This window comes from Mustela lutreola, chromosome 15 (genome assembly GCF_030435805.1).
Source record: "Mustela lutreola isolate mMusLut2 chromosome 15, mMusLut2.pri, whole genome shotgun sequence".
Lineage (NCBI taxonomy): Eukaryota > Metazoa > Chordata > Mammalia > Carnivora > Mustelidae > Mustela > Mustela lutreola.
The window spans coordinates 20,702,310-20,724,133 of record NC_081304.1 but is presented as its reverse complement, the minus strand read 5'-3'; the positions used below and the strand labels follow the sequence as shown (position 1 = coordinate 20,724,133).

Sequence of the window (21,824 nt, the reverse complement as noted above, 5' to 3'; positions counted from 1 at the left end):
CTAACATCCAAATGTGTTGCAGGGCCCACAGCGGGAGCGTGGGCCACATGGGGTGCAGGGATTGGTGACACAGGGTCCGATGGGCCTGTCACACGCGTTGGTCGTGGCACAAGGGTTGCAGGGCAGCCTAGGACACAGAATTAATAGTTGGTCACCATGAGAGGGATAATTTTTAAAAGGAGAGAGCTCAACCCAAGGAGACAGAAAGCGTAGAAACCATTCTCTGACATCTTAGGAAGCCAAAGCCTTATTTGCATTGCCCCTTTACAGAACTCTGAGACGTGGCAGAAAAGAGCAAAGAAGACTGAAGGTGGCATTCCAGCCCTCATTCTATTACTCTGGAGTCATACGGAAGTGACTTTACCCCTCAAAGCCTCGGCCTCCACGCCTTTAAGACGGGATTAGTAATACCTACCACACAGACTGTGTTTATGAAAATACTGTCAGGTGCTGAGTGCTGTACTCTGTGAGCTAATGAATTGTCTTCTTGTTCAGTATTCAAATGCTCATCTACAATGGTTATACTGTCCCCATTCTGCCTGTCTCAAATGATTGCAACAAGGATCAGTGAGACAGGGAAAGTGTGGGTTAAACCCAAAAGACTATTCAAATATATTTGATGGTCACTGCATTTTGTTTTTCCTTTTGTTGTAGCAGGCCAACCGTGAAGGTACAAAACTTTATTTACGCATCAGCCTCCAAAAGCTCACCAGTTGGAGAAAATAATCAAGTCTCACAAGCATCTTTTGGAACAGAAAATACCTTTTTGCCATATAATGACAGCAAAAAATACCCTCCATGGTACACTACTGCAAAGAAAACTCTGGTCGTTACAGATATATTGGCTTCTGGAACTTCACCTGAAAACTCTCTGTTTTGTCCTTGAGTAAAACTGTGTATGTGTATTGCAAGGGTATGGCCTGCTGGCTACTCACTTGCGTAAAACCGTGTGTGTGCATTGCAAGGGTATGGCCTGCTGGCTACTCACTTGCAGTCCTCACTCTCCAGCAGGCCCCGGTATGTGTTGATCTCGCACTCCAGCCGGGCCTTGACGTCCAACAGCACCTGGTACTCCTGGTTCTGCCGCTCCAGGTCACACCTGATCTCAGCCAGCTGGGACTCCACGTTGGTGATCATGCATTGCAGCTGGGACAGCTGGGAGCTGTAGCGGGCCTCCGTCTCTGTCAGCGTGTTCTCCAGGGAGTCCCTCTGTGTGGGGAACATAAAGCAGGTCACAGAGCCGCTCCTCAGGGAGCTTCTCCATGAGGTTCCAGAGAAGTCCCAGGCTTCACGAGGTCAGGAGAGTGTGGACAGTACCCTGAACAACACCCACCAGGTTGTGCTGGGCCTGCAGCTCGATCTCCAGGGCGTTGACCGTGCGTCTCAGCTCAATGATCTCTGCCTGGCAGGACTGCAGCTGCTCTGAGCTGGACACCACCTGCTTGTTCAGCTCCTCGGTCTGAAACAGCACAGGGGAGAAGACAGGGTCAGACCCTGCCTCAAGAGCGCCAAGGGGCCAAGGGTCCTGAGCGGCCAAGTGCTGAGATGCCCACCTGGGTGGTGAACCATTCCTCCACGTCCCTGCGGTTGGTCTCCACCAGAGCCTCATACTGACTCCTGGTCTCGTTGAGCACGCGGTTCAGGTCCACAGTGGGGGCTGCGTCTACCTCCACATTGAGGCGGTCTCCAATCTGGCAGCGCAGGGTGTTGACTTCCTGAAGGAGGAAAGGAAAGAATGAACCCACTGGGAAAAAAGTCTATAACTAAACTCTCTTTGATTGAGTCCAATGTGGTGGGGAGAAGATTGCAGTGGAATTAGGAAATATGAGTTCAAGCCCAGTTGACATAGAACAGCTAAGTTACCTCTGTGAGTCAGGCCTCCTGTCTTAGTGTCTCCTCATCAGCATGATGAGGTAGCTTGAATAAGTGATTGCTAATGTTCCTTTCCAACCCAAAGATTCTCTCATTTCTTTCTGGTTTTCCCTTTGCTCAGTGACAAATCTGGCATGGTATCTAGTTTATAATTATTGCTCCTTAAACATAGAGAAACCAGGGATAACTCCTCCATCTATTTCATGGTCTTCTACTTTTATATACTATCTACTTGGCATAGTCTCCTTTTCTTCAAAACATCTAATCTTCAATATAGGCATCTGACATCCTACTATTATTACATTCAACCATGAAGTCCGAGTCAACCATTATTTAAATTCCTTCATCTCTCTCATTTTTCCCATCTACCCATCCATCCACCCATCCATCCATTGGGTTCTAGTATCTAGGTGACATATGATATGAGGAAGTTTGCTGTCCCCTTCTAGCCTTGGTCCTTAATTTGGCACCTTCAGAAGATAAAAGATTTTGTCAAGCAGTAGGAAGTACTTTAAAGATCTTTGTGTGGACTATTGGCCATATATCTGTCAGCTGACCACACTCTTTAAGGTAAAAGACGTAAGCTTATGACTCATTCCACCAAAATCCCCCAAATGTGTTTTGAGCAAGTAGCAAAATGTTGTGTTAGCTCTAGGGTGCTTAGCAAAGACCAACCTTATCCTGCTCAGGAAAGGTATGGAACTCTCCGTATGGGATGATGGGGGCTGGGACTCCCTCACCTGCTCGTGGTTCTGCTTGAGGCTCAGCAGCTCCTCCTTCAGGGACTCCACCTGGGCCTCCAGGTCAGACTTGCACAAGGTCAGCTCATCGAGGATCCTGCGCAGGGCATTGATGTCCGACTCTACAAGCTGCCGCAAGCCCAACTCTGTCTCATACCTGCACACATGGCAGAAGTTGTCGGAGAGTCAAAAAAGAAGACTTTTTCCAGGACTTTACATGGCCGACCTAGTCAGATTCATTACATTTTGAAAGTTTTTGAATTTTTCTCAAAATTCCCTTTTTGGAAGGGGAAAAATATACCACCGTGCTGCGTAAAAAGACCTATTTCCTCCCTGAGATCCACAGAGAAGGTATTGGTAGTTTTAATCTGATATTAACTGCATTTGTTTTAAGCATTTGCTATGGATTAAGCCCTGTCTTTCTTCTTTAAGTGAGTTAGTGAAATTCATAAGCCTGTTATACAGATTGCCTCACCATCCTTTCCAACCACCTTGAAAGCAACCTGATCTTGTGATAAAAGCACAGAAGTTGAAATCAGTTAGGTTCAGCCTGATAGTCATGACCATGGATAAATTCCTTCATGTCTCTGAGGCTTGATTTCTTCATCTATAAAATGGAAACCAAACTAACACTTCACACGGTTGGTCTGAAGATGAAGAAATGACATAGTAATTACAAATACGTTGCAAGCTATAAAGTCCCACAGAAAAATGCAAAGGATTCTTATGATTGTAATGATCACACCTAAAAAAAAAATTACATTCTGAAATGGATTTTGCCTCCTATTTTTGTGATGTAATAACTTTTTTCTGATGGGCTGATAGTGATGACCCTATACTAAGAAGCAGGTGTGAAATTTGCTTTTATACGTGGTTCACGTAGTAAGTTGAAAAAGAGAAAGAATGGGTGATTTCTTTCACTCCTTAAAAATAAGGTGAAAACACAGCATTCTTTCATTCAGAGAGGAAACTGTTATTTAACCTAACTAACCCACTGCAAGGATCCTCCTAATGCCATCCCCAAAATTTCTGCTTAGGCACACCCAGGACAGAGTTCATCATGTTGCTGGTCAGCCTGTCCATTACTAGATTGCTCTGATCATTAGAAAAATCTTACTTCGTTCTGAAGTCATCTGCAGCCAGTTTGGCATTGTCGATCTGCACCACCAGCCTGGCGTTCTCAGACTTGCTGCACAGTATCTGGGGGCACAATTCATTATGAAAGGGGTTATATTAAGAAGGAATGCATTGTACCTTAAAGTGAAAAGGTGTTTTGTTTTGTTTTGTTTTTTTCAAATACCCATTCCTGCCAAATAGCTTTGAGTCTTCTCAGAGATAAAAGGATAAAAGGAGGATTAATTAATAGCACTGTTCATTTCAAAACATAGAGAAATGTGTTCTTTGGCATGAATTCTTCTCTCCTTGGTCTGCCTCTGGCTTCCTGAAGGAATTGAGCTTACTGGATATTGAGCCTTCCTTAGAGTAACCTACGTCCCAGGTTGCTTATTTCTAAGCAAACTTCTAAGCTTAGAAATAAGCAAACTGGGATGCTAAACCCAGAAAAATCCTAGCCCAACCAGAACAGGCTGGTTTTTCTACCCTCATATTCGTTATTCCTGTCCTGCTGACCTCTTTCCACTCTCCGTCATATTGCCCTGTCCGTGCTTTTGCACAGAGCTTCTCCCTCTGTCTGGAATGCTCAGGGATGTCCTCATCCACCTAGCAAGACCCCTTGCATGACCCACGTTCTCCTCCACCCCTCAGCTGCTGCAGGGGGTCACCTCCTCCATGCACCCCCCAACAGTACTGCAATTAGCCAGTTACGCTTCTCCCCTTCAACCCAGCCATGTCTGTCTCCCCTATTAGACTGTGAGCTCCTGAAGGAAACAGACTGTCTCACACTGTCCTTTATCCCTCACTCAAGTACTGTACCTTGTATTCAGTAAATATGGGCAAATGAAAGCATGGTCTTCAAATTGCATGGCCCCTTCCTGGCATTCACTTTGCTAGCACTGCTGAGCAGTGGACAGTTAATCTTCTTGGAGAATTAAAGGCTTGCACCATTGAGTAAAAACTCCTACTCATCCATCTAACCCTGCTCAGATATTCCTCTTCTGGGAAGCCCTCCCTGACCTATACCATACATTAAGTCCCACCTCCATGCTCACTCTTTACTTAGCCCCACTTCTACTCCTGCATTTCTGGCCCTGAAATTCTCACCTGCGTGCTTGCTTTAGTGAATGGTACAGAGTCTGAGTATATTAGTGAAGCTTATGGGGCCAACAGTTCTTTTGCTTTACTATGGACATAGTCTCTTGCAACAGACTTGGAAGGCTTTAAGCATTTGAGGATCCACTTAGGAAATGACTAGTTTTAAGAAATAATTCAGATGCATATTTTTTAATGCTATAGACCTAAAAATAAGACCAAGATATCATAATAGAACTAAAAAATCAGGCACTCTGGTTTTAGTTAGCAACATAAGATTGCTATGACTGATCATAGTCCAATGTCTTACCCCATCCCAGTCCATATTCTTACCTGTGGGGCTTCCCAAGTAGATTTTCTAAGATGATTTGATACGTCCTACCTAAACCTGCAGTCAATATCTCTATCATCACAGCTTTGAATGGTCTTAGATCCATTTCAGAAGTTGGTATGTTAAATTTAAATAGTTAACTAAATCGGCAATGTGGTGGCCACCCCCTCACCTTCTGCTGGAGCTCCTCGATGGTCCGGAAGTAGGACTGGTAGCTGGGACACACGAAGGGCACCTGCTGCTGGCACCACTCCCGGATGCGGCTCTCCAGCTCCGCATTCTCCCGCTCCAGCTGGCGCACCTTCTCCAGGTAGCTGGCCAGACGGTCGTTCAGGAACTGCATGGTCTCCTTCTCGCTGCCATTGAAGGAGCCCTCACAGAACCAGCCGCAGTTGCCCACATTGGCGGGGATGTTGCAGGCTCCGGGCAGGGTGCAGGTGTGGCAGCTGGGGGGCACGCAGGGCCGGGAGGAGCAGGTGGAGCGGCAGCTCACGTTGGGCAGGCAGCAGTTGTAAGGCATGGTGCTGGAGGGAGTGGAGCTCTGAAGGTCAGTTTCAAAGGCTGGTTCCTCTCTCTGGTGTAAGCCCTGGTCCTTTCCAGGACTTTATATTCTGTCAGCCATGGGTGTGGTGACCACATGCACCATTACCCTCTTTTACCCCATCTACCCATTTTTCCATTTGTTATTTAGCCACCTCACTCGAGTCCTTTACCTCATAAAATGCTTTGCCCTGGCTTCCTGCTAAGTCAGGACTCCTCACCAATTATGCTGGTTGGTTAAGTAAGACCTTCAAAGTGACCAACCCATTACCTTGCCAACAACAGCACTTGTTCACAGGGTGTTGATTTGCGGTGAGAGCTGTACCCCCAGAGAGGGACATATCTATGCCTCTTTCTCCTAAAGGAGGAAACATCTGTGCTCATCCAGCTCCTGTTCAGTGAGGACTCTGAGAAAAGCCATTTAAGGAAGCCCACCTGGAGACTAGACTGTTCAGTAGAAAATTCTGGAAGCTGAGATCAGAGCAGACCTATGAGGCCATCCTGTTCAACAACCCTTTCCCCTTCCATCCAGGCAAGATGGAGGCAATTCTTCCCTCTCCTTAGGGGACTCTAGGAAATCCCCCTAGGCTCCATTTCTATTGTTACTCAATGTTCATAGAACATTAAGAAACAACTTGGGAGCACCTACACTTACACATGACAGGAGTGTCATCACAATGGTTCCTGCTTTTTGAGCACCCACTATTCAAAGCACTGCATATGCATCATCTCCTTCAGGCCTCACAAAGTCCTGTGGGGTTTGTAAATGAGGACCCAAGCTCTGAGAGGTTTCCTATGGTCCCAAAGCTCCTACATGGTGGCCAACATTCAAACACAAACCTCTCTGACTCCAACAGCCATGCTCTCTCCATCACACCAACTGTCTCTCTTCTGACCTCCTCACTGATGCACAAATGAATTGAGTTCCATGAAGCTCAACCACTACTAGACAGTATCCTCTCCCAAATTAGAATGATCTAGGAAACCTAAGCCTGTTCTCTGTCAAAGAACCAAAGGTCATTTCTATTCTAATGGAAGAAAGTCTAGTAAGTGAGTAATTAATTCCTGCTAAAATCTTGAAAAAAGGAAACCCTTGGTTGATTTGATGAAGAAACGTCTCCAAAGGATGTGATCCTGAAAAACCACCACATCATGACATGCTTAATAGCATCTTGTGGCCTTCAATACATTTTGGCAAACAGATGTTCTGCCTGTGTGCTATTCCAGATGGGGATACAAATTAAGAGGTTTTTATGTTTAATCTATCGTTTCTCAAAACAGGACAGATACTCCTTAAAACAGTTCCTTTTGAAAGCTATGTACTAATTCCTTCTGAGGAGCTACCACTCAGATCGTCACTTCTACAAAGTTGACCTCACAGTCTGGGACACTTTCTTTTGGTTATCCTCATTGAAGACAAATCTTCATCTTCTGAGGGTGTTTTTATTTTTGAAACCAGTCAGATATCATTTGGAACCAACCCTAGTGAGTGGAACAAACAACCAAACTTAGTAGCATCTTTAATGGGTCAGAAGCACATTGTGACTGTAAAACAATAATGTACATTTTCTTGGGTGACTCTGAAAGTCATTTCCAATGTGTAGCTCTGAATATGCTTCCATGAAGGAGAGCAGATTTGAAGTAAATGTGTGGTCTACCAGAGCATAATGCTTTGAAGACAATGCCATCCTTAACCACATTCACAATCCACAACTCTCTGCCTTCCTGCCTGAATCTCTACCTTTAGAGAGATACGAGATGGATGTGCTTGTTTTTTTTAATTTCTTTTCAGCATAACAGTATTCATTGTTTTTGCACCACAACCAGTGCTCCATGCAATCCGTGCCCTCTCCAATACCCACCACCTGGTTCCCCCAACCTCCCACCACTCACCCCTTCAAAACCCTCAGATTGTTATTCAGAGTGCATAGTCTTTCATGGTTCACCTTCCCTTCCAATTTCCCTCAACTCCCTTCTCCTCTCCTTCTCTTAAAATCAGTACCAAATTGATTGAAGCCCTATTGGACCAGATCAAATAACATAAAGCAAATAGCAGGATTCGTTAGCTATTTTGTTTCCCTCCTTCTTCTATGACCCAGGCTTCAAAAGAGAAAAATCTAGACAATGGCAATTTTTTTAAAGAATAGGAAAGGAATGCTGTGTAAATTGCCAAAAATGTCTCTGGGGATCCCTAAACCATTACAGCAGTTTGAACCTCAGGGCAAAATGAGCCAGAGGTAAGTATCTCTGTATCTTCAAAAGTGGAGAGCAGAGTTTAGAAAATAGGACCACTCCCAGCTCTTGAGTAGAAATAACCATGATTGCCGCTTGGCTGCATGATCATTACATTATAATAGCTGAGAGGTTTGGGGCTTATTGAGAAAAGAGCCAAGTTTCAAGTCATTCCCCAGGAATTCTGGAAAGCAGTTGCTTTTTATTTATTCCACTTACTGCATGCTGTGTATCTTTACCTTTACACAAGCAATGCCATCGTCTCTGGTCAATGACCCTTCAATAAACCTGATGAGCAAATCAAATCCTAACAAACAAAAAGGTTTAAACCTGCCCATATAATTGTGGCAGACGCCATGGTAAGGCTTCTGGTCACCAGATGTGAGAAAATTGCAGTTGAGGTTTAAAGATACTATCTATTATGGAAGCCAAGGATATTTCTGTAGGAGAGATCACATGCAAACTCATGAGCAGCACTTAACCACAGAGTGGAATCAGGGCAGATCTTCTAAGACCATTCTCCCCAAGGCAGAACTTTAAAGGTATTAGGAAGGCTCCCCACTCCTTCCCAAAACCATCTTCTCTTATGCAGCACTTAAAATTCTCATCATGAGAAATGTAAACTACATTCTTTAGGAAATGCAAAGTAACATATTGGGTCCCTTACAGATTTACTCTATCTTAATGTAGATAAATAGCAAGGAGAGGACAGGAGTGGTATCACTGGACATACACAAGCCAAGATACTGACATTTGCCTAAAAGAGTTGGAGAGTCTGCCATTGGAGAATTAGAAAAGCAGAAACACTCTTTGATACCAACATCAGCCCACCCTGCTGAGCCAGCCCCAGTTAGAGCTGCTTATGAGAACAAGATACAGGGCTTCCATGGACTGTTCCATAAAGGTGTCTGTTGCCAATTTATCAATCACCCAGACTTACCACATTGAGGGGAGAAATTATGGTGGTGATCCAGGAAATAAACCAATGGGTTTGGATTTGGGAAGATGTTCAAACAACATTTCTAATGAAGGACAAGCAGGAGAGGACATGGAGAATGAGCCAGGTCAAAAATAATATGGGCTGAGCAAAGAGAGGTACAAGCACCCCAAAATAAGACTCAGTGCTCATTACTCAAATCCTCTCTAGAGCTTCCATTGTTTCTTATGCTCAGGCTTCAACTGTCAATGGGAATAGAGTTTGGAGGTCTTCAGGAACCAAGCCAAATCAGAAAAATGCAAAGTTCATCAGTATGTCTTTAACTCTACCCAGTCTAGAATAGAGGAGTCAAGAAGAACATGAAACAATCCAAGACAATATAATTTAATAGTCCTAGTCATCTGGGAAAGCTAGATCTGGGAACCACTCAGAGAAGGGATAAAAACCTGTTTATGTGACTGCTCTATAGATCAAAGGGAAGAGCAGATGCCAAAACATTTTAAGAGTTACACAGAGGATAAAGCAAAGTAAGCTTCATGTTTAGTATGAATAAGTTGTGTTGAACATTTGCATTAAGTTTACTATCAAGATGGTGATCTGAAACAGATGTGAAAGAGCCACTGAAATATGCCTTCTTCCCCCTGCATCCCATAGACCCTGCTCTCTCTGTGGTGACCAGCAATCTCCCTATTGCTTTGTACACTGACTTGTCTGAATCCTCAATATTCCTGACCCTTCAAGAGAGATAGTATCTTCACCTAATTAAAGCCTAGTATAAATCATAGAATACTGTAAGTGGAATAAATAAGGAATAGTAACACTAATGAGGATTCATGAGAAAGATGTCATTGACCATCCCCTCATCAAAACCTCGACTTCTTTTGACTTCTGTGTTGCTTCAGCTGCTTCCCACTCCAACTGTTTATAACCAGATGTCACCTCCATCCTTGGGGACTGGACCAAACCAAGGAGGAACCTCATGTCAGAGACTTTGGAGAGACTGAGGGCCCTCTATCCTTTCACCAAGTGCTTCCCAAGATTATCGTTAGTCTAACATCATCCCCGTTGACAGTCTTAACAACTCCTACAGCTCTTACTGATCATTTCTATTTAGGTAACTCTCTGACATCTCTCCCAAATCTAGTCATTCTCTTCCAGCTCTCTTCACTGGAACCCCACTGGTGTTTCATTTTCTCAGGCTCAAAAACATCCCTCATGTTGACCCAAAGTAGGTATTTAATCAGTACTAGTTTCCTTCCTTCTCCTTCCATTGCTCTACCTCTAATCAGCTTCCACCTCCTGGACTGTGCCTCTAAAATCCACCCCTCCCTCAGCCTTCCACTCTCCTCCCATCTCAGCCCTATTGTCTCTCAGCAGCCTCCCAACTGTTCTTCCTTTTCTCCCACCCAAGCCCACTTTCTGGGACCCATCATGACCCAACCCATACATAGCAGCATGACAGAACATATGCTAAACTTCCTTACAAACAAATCTCACAGATAACAATGAAAAGCACCCCCAGATATGGTCATCTGTGACTACTTTGCAGTTTCATTTTCCACCACCATATTTATGGTTTGTTCCAGCTAGAAATTGTTCTGTCGAGCTCTAGATATACTTCCTGCTTCCCCACCTCCTTGCTAGGCAAAGCTCATGGTCATGAAAACTTTCCCTCTTGTCATACCTGCACACACTCATCTATTTAAACAGAGCGCATCAAACTTTATTTCAGAATTATGCTAATATCATATAGTGCTCATTGATTGAAGTCAGAACAAGGGAAGTATTTAAAGTTTTAATAACCTTCTCATGAATACTTATTAGTGTTACTATTCCTTTATTTCTCTTACAGTATTCTATGGTTAACACTAGGCTTTAATTGGGTGAAGATACAGTTTCTTGTAGGACAGGCAGACAATATTTTTATGGACAGAATTTTTGAGTTTTCACAGCCCTGATTGAGCACTATCTCTTATTGGAGCCTCTTTTTACTACTCTCTTACACTTCAAAGTATAGAAATGAAATATAGTCTTTCTCTCACACAGCAGAAATTCATCATTCTTCATTTATACCTTTCTAGAGCCACATTGATGTTTGTCTGTAGCACAGTTATCTCTTTGTCTTTTCCACTCTAGACTATGAACATGCTGTGGGCTAGGACTGGGTCTCATAGTGTTCTCAGTGCTCTATACCGTAGTGAAACACAGAGGAGATGGTTTATTGCAGTTCTGTAGGTTAAATGAAGAATTAAATTGAATTAAATGAAGAATTGAGATGGTGGCCAAAAGAATTGAGAGCTTTAATAATTCAGATATGAGTCAAGTGGGGGTAGTATTAATATCTGTAGGGGGAGACTATGAACACTGATCTTTCTTAAAATTATAGGAAATAAAGTAATACAGAAGTTAGTGGAGAACATTATAGACCTATTTATAAAGATCTAGAGGAATGAGTAAACTTAAAAAGAGGCAGGTAAGGAGATACACTTGCCCGCATTTAAAGGGTCTTTGGATTACAAAGTGTTGGGTATAACAAGTGGGTAACAAAAAGAAACAGTCTGTCAAAGATAAGTTGGAGTCTAATTAAATGTGAAATGGCAACATAACATCAAGTCAAACTGTCCCATGGGCAAGACCCAGGACTTGAGCTAGAGAGCTTTGGGAGTCATCAGTGTAGAGATCCTAGTTCTCACCGAACAGGGAAGGAGAAAAAGAAACACAGCAGAGGATCTAGGTATTTCCTCCAGTTGCAACAGAAAGGAGAAGTCAGGCTAATCCGGGGCTGGAGAATAAGTAGTAGGAGATATAACAAGAGTGCCCAGAGTGTGTGGGTTTATGGAAATCACTGAAGGTACATTTTGAGGGAAAGACAGTTATCCTTATTGGTGATGCAGGTACAGCTGACAAGCTGAAAGGAAAGAAGTTGGACTGCTTCTCTTTAAGCAGTTTCTACAGAAGCTGGTCTTTAAGTACTTTAGGAGGAAGGGGAGCAGGGAATTGACCCCTGAGTAATGAAGGTGACAATGGGAGAGCAATGAGGTTTGAGGAAGACTCTCAGTATTACCTAGGACCCTGCAGCCAAGGCAAGATGGTCATGAGTGCTGGAGGTCAGGGTTTCTGCATGGTCTCTCCTTGGTGGTAGCCTCCCAGGAGGATAGATCCCTTTCCCCACCAGTATTTACCATTGGAATATAATGGTTGGGGTCAGTCTTTTAACCTATTTCTTCCTAACAAAGATGTATTTTTATGAAACAGCAACACAAGTTCTTTACAGTACATAAATATGAATGAGAAACACATTTACTATGCCAGAGAAATAAAGTTTATTGGGAAGTAAATGAAGTAGCTTCCTTGCATTCCAGAGAATACCAAAGAAGCAAGAAAAGCAGGAAACACAATACATACAGGAAATGCCCTAAAAGTAATACCTGGAGCTCAGATTACAGGGAGCTGATCATCTTCAGAAACAAAGATACTCGATCTTCAATAGGAAGGGATTTTCCAGATATTGGAAGTTAATGATGTGTGTCTTTGCTTGTTGAATCTGGAAAGCATTTCTATGTCTAGAAATATCACATTTGGTGTGGGTAGGCTTCTAACTGACAGCTGAGCTCCAACAAAGGCAAAACCTAAGGACATTTCCTGTGCTTGATCTGAATGGCTTCATTGTCGTCTTCAAAAAGGATGCAAGTTCTTAAATTAAGAGCAACGCGTTTGACAGTTGCCACAGGACCCACAGGAATTGCCGCAAGCGTTGGTGGTGGCACATGGGTTGCAGGGGAGCCTGGGAAGACAGAGGTTTAAAATGGATTGGGGATGATTGTGGAAAGAGCTCTAGGTGCTTAATGAAACAACTCATGAAGTCTCAGTGGTTGGAGATAGTTGGAATCAAATTTGATTGTTATCAAATCTTTATCCCCATCTGAGAAGGCTTTGTGCTGAGGCACAAAATTGTTCTTGTGCTCTTGAGCTTTCATGGAACTAACACAATACGCCTTACCCAACAGTTATTGTTGTAACAATCTCTCCACCCTCTCTTCTCCATTATTAGCTCCCTGAGGCAGGGGATGTATGCCCTTCACCTTTGACCTTCAATTTCTACGTAACTGTCACATAGTAAATTCTCTATAAATGCATGTTCTGTGAGTTGAAAATGTGACCCACATGTGTATGCTCACAATGTCTTGTAGTCCTACCACATGGGACTACATGCCTCCTTTGCCTCCTACTCACTTGCAGTCCTCACTCTCCAGCAGGCCCCGGTATGTGTTGATCTCGCACTCCAGCCGGGCCTTGACGTCCAACAGCACCTGGTACTCCTGGTTCTGCCGCTCCAGGTCACACCTGATCTCAGCCAGCTGGGACTCCACGTTGGTGATCATGCACTGCACCTGGGACAGCTGGGAGCTGTAGCGGGCCTCCGTCTCTGTCAGCGTGTTCTCCAGAGAGTCCCTCTGTATGGGGAAGATAAGGCAGGTCACAGAGCCGCTCCTCAGGGAGCTTCTCCATGAGGTTCCAGAGAAGCCCCAGGCTTCACAAGGCTTTCAATGACTAGGGTTCCCCAACCTTACATTGGTCACCAGGAGGACTGAATAATACCCACCAGGTTGTGCTGGGCCTGCAGCTCGATCTCCAGGGCGTTGACCGTGCGTCTCAGCTCAATGATCTCTGCCTGGCAGGACTGCAGCTGCTCTGAGCTGGACACCACCTGCTTGTTCAGCTCCTCGGTCTGAAACAGCACATGGGAGAAGACAGGGTCAGACCTGCCTCAAGAGCCCCAAGGGGCCAAGGGGTTCTGAGTGGCCAAGTGCTGAGATGCCCACCTGGGTGGTGAACCATTCCTCCACATCCCTGCGGTTGGTCTCCACCAGGGCCTCATACTGACTCCTGGTCTCGTTAAGCACACGGTTCAGGTCCACAGTGGGGGCTGCATCCACCTCCACATTGAGACGGTCTCCAATCTGGCAGCGCAGGGTGTTGACTTCCTGATGGAAGAAGAAGAATGAATGAGCTACCTAAATGGATCTACTGTCTACCTTCCTACTGTAGGAAAGTACGTACAACAAAAATGCACTGAAGGGAATATCCTGATCATTCCCCAGGACTGACGCAAATATGATGTGGGAATAAACCCAAGTAGGGATCACATCAATTTCTTTCCCAAAAACCTTAAAGAAGCTCACATATCCAATAAGATTAAATCCAAACCCCCTGATATATGCAGGTCCTACCTCATTTCACCTCACATCTCTATATGCCCAGCCATATCAGTCCATGGGCCAAACTCAATATATATGCTCTAGCACCTCTGTGTCTTTGCTCAGCCTCTTCCCACAGATTGAAACATCCCAGTGTGAATTCCTCCTCTTTCCCAAGACGTGCCTCTAAGAAGAGTTCCTTATCTCTTTCCAGTTAGACTGGATTACTCCTTGAATATGCTGCTTGTCCTCTCCCTGCCTTACATCATTGTCTTTACATGGACATCTCCCCAGACTAGACTGGGAGCTCATTGAAGAGAGGGGCATGTCTTATTTCTCTTTTTTCCTCCATCTCTCTAACTAATTCAGAAACTAACAGTGACAAGGAGAGAGCAGGGCTCAATAAATGGCTGCCCTTCCTTGGCTTCTCCAACACTGCCCAACCCTCATCCAGCTGCTTGAGAATAAGCAACCCACCTCACTCCATGCTATGGTATAGCATCATGATTCACTCACTGGCTGACCTTGACCTCTTCAGAGAAGGGTCCCAACCCAAGAAGCCTGATGTCAGTTGCCTCTTGGTTGCCAATGCTAACAGCATGGCTCTAAAGCCTCCTTTTTTCCTTTTCCTCTTACCTCTTCATGGGTACTCTTGAGGCTCAGCAGCTCCTCCCTCAGAGACTCCACCTGGGCCTCCAGGTCAGACTTGCACAGGGTCAGCTCGTCCAGGATCCTACGGAGGCCGTTGATGTCTGACTCCACAAGCTGCCTCAAGCCCAGCTCCGTGTGGTACCTGCACATGCAGATCAGAGTGGGAGGATGAGGTAGGAAAGAATCCCATCCCACTGTGTGTCTTATAGATGGGCTGGTCTCAATCTCTTTGAGCTAATGCAGTTTTCTTCCTCTTTTCTCCCATGTTTCCCTCAAGCTCTGCACAGAGAGACTGGAGAGGACCCTCCCTGACTCATCCTAACACTAGAAGGTTCCCACAGGGATTCATTAAATGGAGTCTCTAATTCTTCTCTCAATTTTTTTGGTTAATTTACCACTATCCCCCAAGAACCAATTCATTCTCCAAGAATAGTTTATGTCGTCCAAATTTGAGAGTTTGAGAAAATGTTCCAGAAAGACTATTGTAAACTGAAGAGCATGCAGTGTATAGATTTCTGTTAGAAAATGGTTTTATACAAATCCAGACTTGAGAAGAGAAATGAAAAGGGTGAAATGGCTGCCTCTTCCCTTCCAGGAAATGTTAGTCTCACAGGACCATGAGAGAGCCATAGGGGTCTTAGAGGTCACATAGCCTGAAATTCTCAACATACTTGGTTCTGAAGTCATCAGAGGCCAACTTGGCATTGTCGATCTGCACCACCAGCCTGGCGTTCTCAGACTTGGCACACAGAATCTGAAAGCAAGATTCTACTGTGAGGGCCACTTGAACTTGAGAAGGTCTTATTGCTCAAAGACAGTCAGATGCTGTTGCACCCCTACAGATGACCCCCTCACCTTCTGCTGGAGCTCCTCAATGGTCCGGAAGTAGGACTGGTAGCTGGGACACACGAAGGGCACCTGCTGCTGGCACCACTCCCGGATGCGGCTCTCCAGCTCCGCATTCTCCCGCTCCAGCTGGCGCACCTTCTCCAGGTAGCTGGCCAGACGGTCGTTCAGGAACTGCATGGTCTCCTTCTCGCTGCCATTGAAGGAGCCCTCACAGAACCAGCCACAGTTGCCCACATTGGCGGGGATGTTGCAGGCTCCGGGCAGGGTGCAGGTGTGGCAGCTGGGGGGCACACAGGGCCGGGAGCAGCAGGTGGAGCGGCAGCTCACGTTGGGCAGGCAGCAGTTGTAAGGCATGGTGCAGGGAGAGGTGATGGAGAGCAGATAAGCTAACACAGGTGGATGTGGTGAAGTTTGAGTCTCTCCTTCGTCCATGGTCCTTTTATACCCTGATTGGTGGGTGGGTGTTGGCATATAACATAGTTTCCCTTCCTAATGCTTCAGCTAATTTTTTCTCCAAAATATGCTAGTTAGATGCCTCCAAAGAGTCCCCTCAACCCATAAAATTATTCCATTTGGCTTGTGTCACACCAGTTCTTCCTGGGTGCTAGTGGTTGGTGAAATCAGAGTTTCATCAGATGGCTTCAAAGGAGACAGAATAATCACAAACCCAAATGGTCTCCCCATTACTCAGAGGGGAGGAGATCCAGGGACATGGGGTGGAGTTGTTTGGGACTCCTCACCCATGAGGTTCCGCCACTAGTTCCCTGGAAAGAGTCTGGAGAGAACGGTCTTCCAGGTGGCCCTTTTTCCCCAGGCCTACCCATTCCTCAGTGTTTGGTTCAACTTGACTTCGTAGCAGAAACTTGTCCTGTATTAGCCACTCATGAGAGTATTAACTGGGACTTAAGGAATTTATCAATACATGGAGATTGGAAATAATGGATTGTTCATGGCTGAGAAGTGAAACTGGCTAAAATGAGTAGAATAACACTGAAGCAGAGATCAGCAACCTAGGGCCCACCATCCTGCCACCACCATCAGCCTGCTCCCTTTCTTTTCTAAATAAATGAACATAGCATACACCTACGTTCATTAGGTATTATCTGTGGCTGCTTTGGGCCTACAATGGCGGAGTTGAATAGTGTAACAGAAACCATACAGCTTGCAAAGCCTAAAATATTTATGATCTGGCCCTTTAGAGAAGAAGTTTACCAATCTGTACTGAAACAACCATCTCCCTAAAGATGAGAAAGAGAATAAATATCTAGAAATAAAATTATACCTGGAATAGTCCACAGAGAGTTCAAGTGGCAATGTTGAAGCATAAACATAAAGCATAATACTTCAGGCTCAACAAAATGGAAAACCAGAATGAGGAGCTCAGAGTTATCTTTGTGTCTATGGTGACCTTATCTCAAAGTCTCTGGAAATTTCTCTCACCTTATCCCTAGTGCTAATCCTCTTTCTGAGAGCATTGTATATCCCTAGGGGTGTAACTCTACCCACATGAGATGTTCCCAGAACAAGTCACAACCCATGAGAATGCACCTTCACTCTGTCGTCCCTAAGAAGTGGGCACCATCTCTGATGAGCATGCACCTCTATATTACCTCTAGGATCAGAGACCCTTGGACACCTCCAAACTCTTGGGAGTCTCCCTATTGCCCGGTAAAGGATCTTAATGAAGTAGCCTTCCTCATCTCACCTTCTATTCCTTGTCATTTTTTCTGTCCTTTCTTCTACACAGAAACAAAATCTTGGGCTCAGACAGAAGTCCCCCCCAAAATTATTTGTGCAACATCATATAAGCAATTTATGAACATTGTGTCCAGATTTCAAAGGAAGTATGAAGGTAACAGAAAATCACACATTTGAAGCTAACCTACCTGAGTTCACATTTTTACTGATCATGTGAGTTCAGAGTAGTGAGTTCCCCTTTTCGACTCATTCTCTTCATTTCTTAAGTTTAAGTAGTAATATGCTCCCCACCTCATAGTTTTGTTGTAAAATGTAAGTAATATATTGTGTGTGGGGACACCTGGGTGGTTCAGTCGGTTAAGTGTCTGCCTTCGGCTTGAGTCACTATCCTAGGGTCCTGGGATCAAGTCCTGCATCAGGCTCCCTGCTCACTGGGGAGCCTACTTCTCCCTCTACCTATTGTTCCCCTGTCATTGGCCCCCCCCCCTCTTCCTAATAAGTAATTAAAATCATGTGTGTGTGTGTGTGTGTGTGTGTGTGTGTGTGAATATAGATGGGGGTGGGAGTGATGATCATTTCCATAATCTTTCTCCTTACTGTTGGCCCAGATGGCTCAGATGTAGAATTTTCTGAAAATCCAATTCTGTTAAGCAGACACCTGGACAAACAGCCCATGCCATTCCAATGGTGATAAAACTTCACTCACTTACCTTGCAAACACTAGGGGCACAGAACTATATTCATGAATTAGTCAACAAAAACGCAAATTTTAACATTAACTTGGTGGCCGGAGTAGGAAGTTAACAGAGGGCCCATTGTCCCTACATTCCCTGAAAAGTTACTGATCTTGTGAATTCAGTTATCTTATTTGGGGTGGTTCTTGAGGAGGACATGTTCTCTACACAGGGTTGTGAAAGCCCCTTTTCTTGTACTGGCCTTGAAATGGATTCCACTGAATCTACTGGGGACTCCCCCAGTGTGTTTCTGTGCTAACATCCATAATAATAATGGTGGTGGTTTTGGTGATGCTGACCATGTTACTTACCACTTCATGAATACTTATTCTATGCCAAACAAGGCACTAAGTGCGATAGTACATTTCTCATTTGACCCTCCCAACAAGCCTGTAAGATTGGCCTATAAAATTATTCCCATTTTACTGATAAATTAAGAGATTGGGAAAGGCTCAGGATTTTCCCAAGAGACAGCCAATAAGTGGCAGAGCTGGGATTTGAACAATTCATTGTCTAATTTCTGACCCTGAATACCTAAACACGGTGCAAACATTTGGCACAGAAGTTTCTCTGATTTTGTGAGGGGAAAGAAATCTTAGATTCCTTTCAGCCCCTTGCCCCTCTCTTTATAGTTTTTGTTTCTGTCCTACTAGGGCCCTGTTCCCACCCAATCCCCCAAGTTCATCAGTCTTCCAAAGTCCTCTCTGCCCAAAGGCCTCTCTCACCCAGCTACACTCTCTGGTACCCTGTTGAACCAAAATCAAATTATACTTATTTCCTTTTCTTCACAGGCAAAAGGTTGTCCTTTTGCATGATTGGTTGCTATGTCCAGATTGGAAATTAGATTGCCTTTTCCTAGCATCTAAAAAAATCAAAATGCACAATGGCATGACCTAAGGTGATTTAGAATGCCAGAGAAAGCCTACTTGCCTCACCCTGAACTTTTAGCACGATAAAACTCATCTCAGAAGTAGGATATATTTCCTAAGAACCAAAGAACTCTAGAGCTAGAAAGACCTGAATTTATGGAGAAGAAAACTGAGGACGAGATGGTGAGGCAGGAAAGAAATGAATAGCAATATGTCACTTCCTCATCAGGTAGTCTACCAGGACCTTTCACATATAAAATTCCATCTTCACACCAAACTCTGGATGTTTCAATGCCATTATTGTCACCATGCATCAGATATCAAGAATCTGAGAAGAAAGTAAAGTCTAAAAGGACAAAAGTAAGTAGAGTCAAGTCTGCTGGGCCCATTGCACCTCATTGTGAAGTAGAGAGCTAGGACACTGGTGTAGGCCAGGATGTGGCAAAACATGAGAACTGGAAGAAAACAGAGGTAGCTCATGAATTCCAATGCCAGCTCTGAGCACGAATAGGAAGACACACCTAGGCTTCCTGCATGTTGCTTTGCTCCTCAGTAAACTGGAGATTAAAAAGTGACAAATCCCACAAGCTTGTGATGAGGCGTGCCTCCTGGAAGTAATGAGATGAGCTTTTACAGAGAGAAATGCTGTACATTCCTTGACAGTCCTGCTCTTCCTAGAGATCCTGACAGCAACTTCAGGCCTCAAAGCACTCAAACAATGACTCTGACCACAGATATAAGGATGCAAAAAAAAAAAAAAAAAAAAAGCCCTAGCTATATCCATAACAAATAAATTTTCAGGAAAAGAATCAACCAAAATTTTCAGGACATAAGCTTGGGGATGGGTCTCAAGTATCTGAGAATGATAATCCCGGTGGGCTAAGAGTTCAGACCAGGACAGCCAAGAGCCAATTAAATAGATCACAAAAGAGCACTGGAAATGCAAATGAGATGGGCCTGGGGCCCTATCAGAAGATGGGGGTGGAGCCAAAAAGTATCAAATAATATTATATAGAATATATACTCCAGAGCTAGGTAGGGGACTTAAAGAAAGAAACTGATGTAAAAGACAACAAGATGGTATACAAATTCTACTGTTGGGCATGAAACAACAAAAATGACCATGCTTTTCTATTTTTAAGAAGCTTATCTATATGTTAAGTCATCAATAATCAAAATTATAATCCTAATAAAAATATCTGGCTTGCAAAGTTTTTCCATAAACACAGTCTTCCACAATCCTCTTGGCAAATGTATAATACAGGCAGAGAAGATATTGTTACCTCCACTTTGGGGAAACTGAGGCTCAGAGAAGTTACATGTCTTGTCCAAGGACATAAAACTGACGAGAAGGTAAGTGAGAACTAGAACCCTACTTCTGGCAAGTGGGTCACAACTGGCTCATTAAAGTAGAGTAGAGCCAGTAGAGATTTTTAAACTCCCACTGCACCCCAGTGTTCATAGCAGCAATGTCCACAATAGCCAAACTACAGAAGCAACCAAGATGTCCTTCAACAGTGGACAAAGAAGATTTGGTTTGTATATACAACAGAATACTACTCAGCTATCAGAAAGGATGAATACTTACCATTTACATCGACATGGATGGAACTGGAGGGTATTATGATGAGTCAAATAAATGAATTGGAGAAAGACAATTATCATATGATTTCACTCATATGTGGAATATAAGAAACAGTGCAGAGAATTATAAGGTAAGAGAGGGAAAATTGAATGGGAAGAGAGCAGAGAGGGAGACAAGCCATGACAAACTCTTTTTTTTTTTTAATTCCTTTTTTTTTTATTTTTTTTAACTAATTTCTTTTCAGTGTAACAGAATTCATTGTTTGTGCACCACACTCAGTGCTCCATGCAATACATGCCCTCCATAACACCCACCACCTGGCTTCCCCAACCTTCCACCCCCCGCCCCTTCAAAACCCTCAGATTGTTTTTCAGAGTCCATAGTCTCTCATGGCTCATCTTCCCTTACAATTTCCCTCATCTCCCTTCTCCTCTCCATCTCTCTATGTCCTCCATGTTATTTGTTATGCTCCACAAATAAGTGAAACCATAATTGACTCTCTCTGCTTGACTTATTTCACTCAGCATAATCTCTTCCAGTCCCGTTCATGTTGCTACAAAAGTTGGGTATTCGTCCTTTCTGATGGAGGCATAATACTCCATAGTGTATATGGACCACATCTTCCTTATCCATTCGTCCATTGAAGGGCATCTTGGTTCTTTCCACACTTTGGCTACTGTGGCCATTGCTGCTATAAACATTAGGGTAGAGATGGCCCTTCTTTTCACTGCATCTGTATCTTTGGGGCAAATACCTAGGAGTGCAATTGCAGGGTCATAGGGAAGCTCTATTTTTAATTTCTTGAGGAATCTCCACACTGTTCTCCAAAGAGGCTGCACCAACCAACAGTGTAAGAGGGTTCCCCTTTCTCCACATCCTCTCCAACACACATTGTTTCCTGTCTTGCTAATTTTGGCCATTCTAACTGGTGTAAGGTGGTATCTCAATGTGGTTTTAATTTAAATCTCCCTGATGGCTAGTGATGATGAACATCTTTTCATGTGTCTGATAGCCATTTGTATGTCTTCATTGGAGAAGTGTCTGTTCATATCCTCTGCCCATTTATATATATGATTATCTGTTTTGTGTATGTTGAGTTTGAGAACTCTTAACTCCAGGAAACAAACAGGGTTGCTGGAGGGGAGGTGGGTGCAGGGATAGGGCTAACTGTATGATGAGCATTAAGGAGGTCACATGATGTGAAGAGCACTGGGAGTTATATGCAACGGATAAATTATTGACCCCTACATCTGAAACTAATGATGTACTTATATGTTGGCTCATTGAATTTAAATTTAAAAAATAAAATAAAAAATAAAAATAACAAAATAAGAAAACTCACAGCGGCCAGCCTACATCCCAGACCAATTAAATCAGATT

General features: G+C 43.9%; 2 protein-coding genes across 2 annotated transcripts; both read right to left on the bottom strand.

Moving 5' to 3' along the window:
- Positions 1-5,683, bottom strand: LOC131815954 (keratin, type I cuticular Ha3-II). The gene is made up of 7 exons (XM_059148142.1): positions 5,324-5,683; positions 3,730-3,812; positions 2,613-2,769; positions 1,554-1,715; positions 1,334-1,459; positions 989-1,209; positions 1-127 (listed from the first exon to the last, which is right to left on the bottom strand). Exons 1-7 carry the CDS (start codon positions 5,669-5,671, stop codon positions 1-3), a joined length of 1,224 nt encoding a protein of 407 aa, XP_059004125.1. The 5' UTR covers positions 5,672-5,683.
- A 6,876-nt stretch (positions 5,684-12,559) lies between these two features.
- LOC131815953 (keratin, type I cuticular Ha1-like) lies at positions 12,560-15,927 on the bottom strand. The gene is made up of 7 exons (XM_059148141.1): positions 15,565-15,927; positions 15,381-15,463; positions 14,695-14,851; positions 13,684-13,845; positions 13,464-13,589; positions 13,094-13,314; positions 12,560-12,644 (listed from the first exon to the last, which is right to left on the bottom strand). The coding sequence occupies exons 1-7, from the start codon at positions 15,910-15,912 to the stop codon at positions 12,560-12,562; spliced, it is 1,182 nt and encodes a 393-aa protein (XP_059004124.1). The 5' UTR covers positions 15,913-15,927.
- Between the last annotated feature and the right edge of the window lie 5,897 nt (positions 15,928-21,824).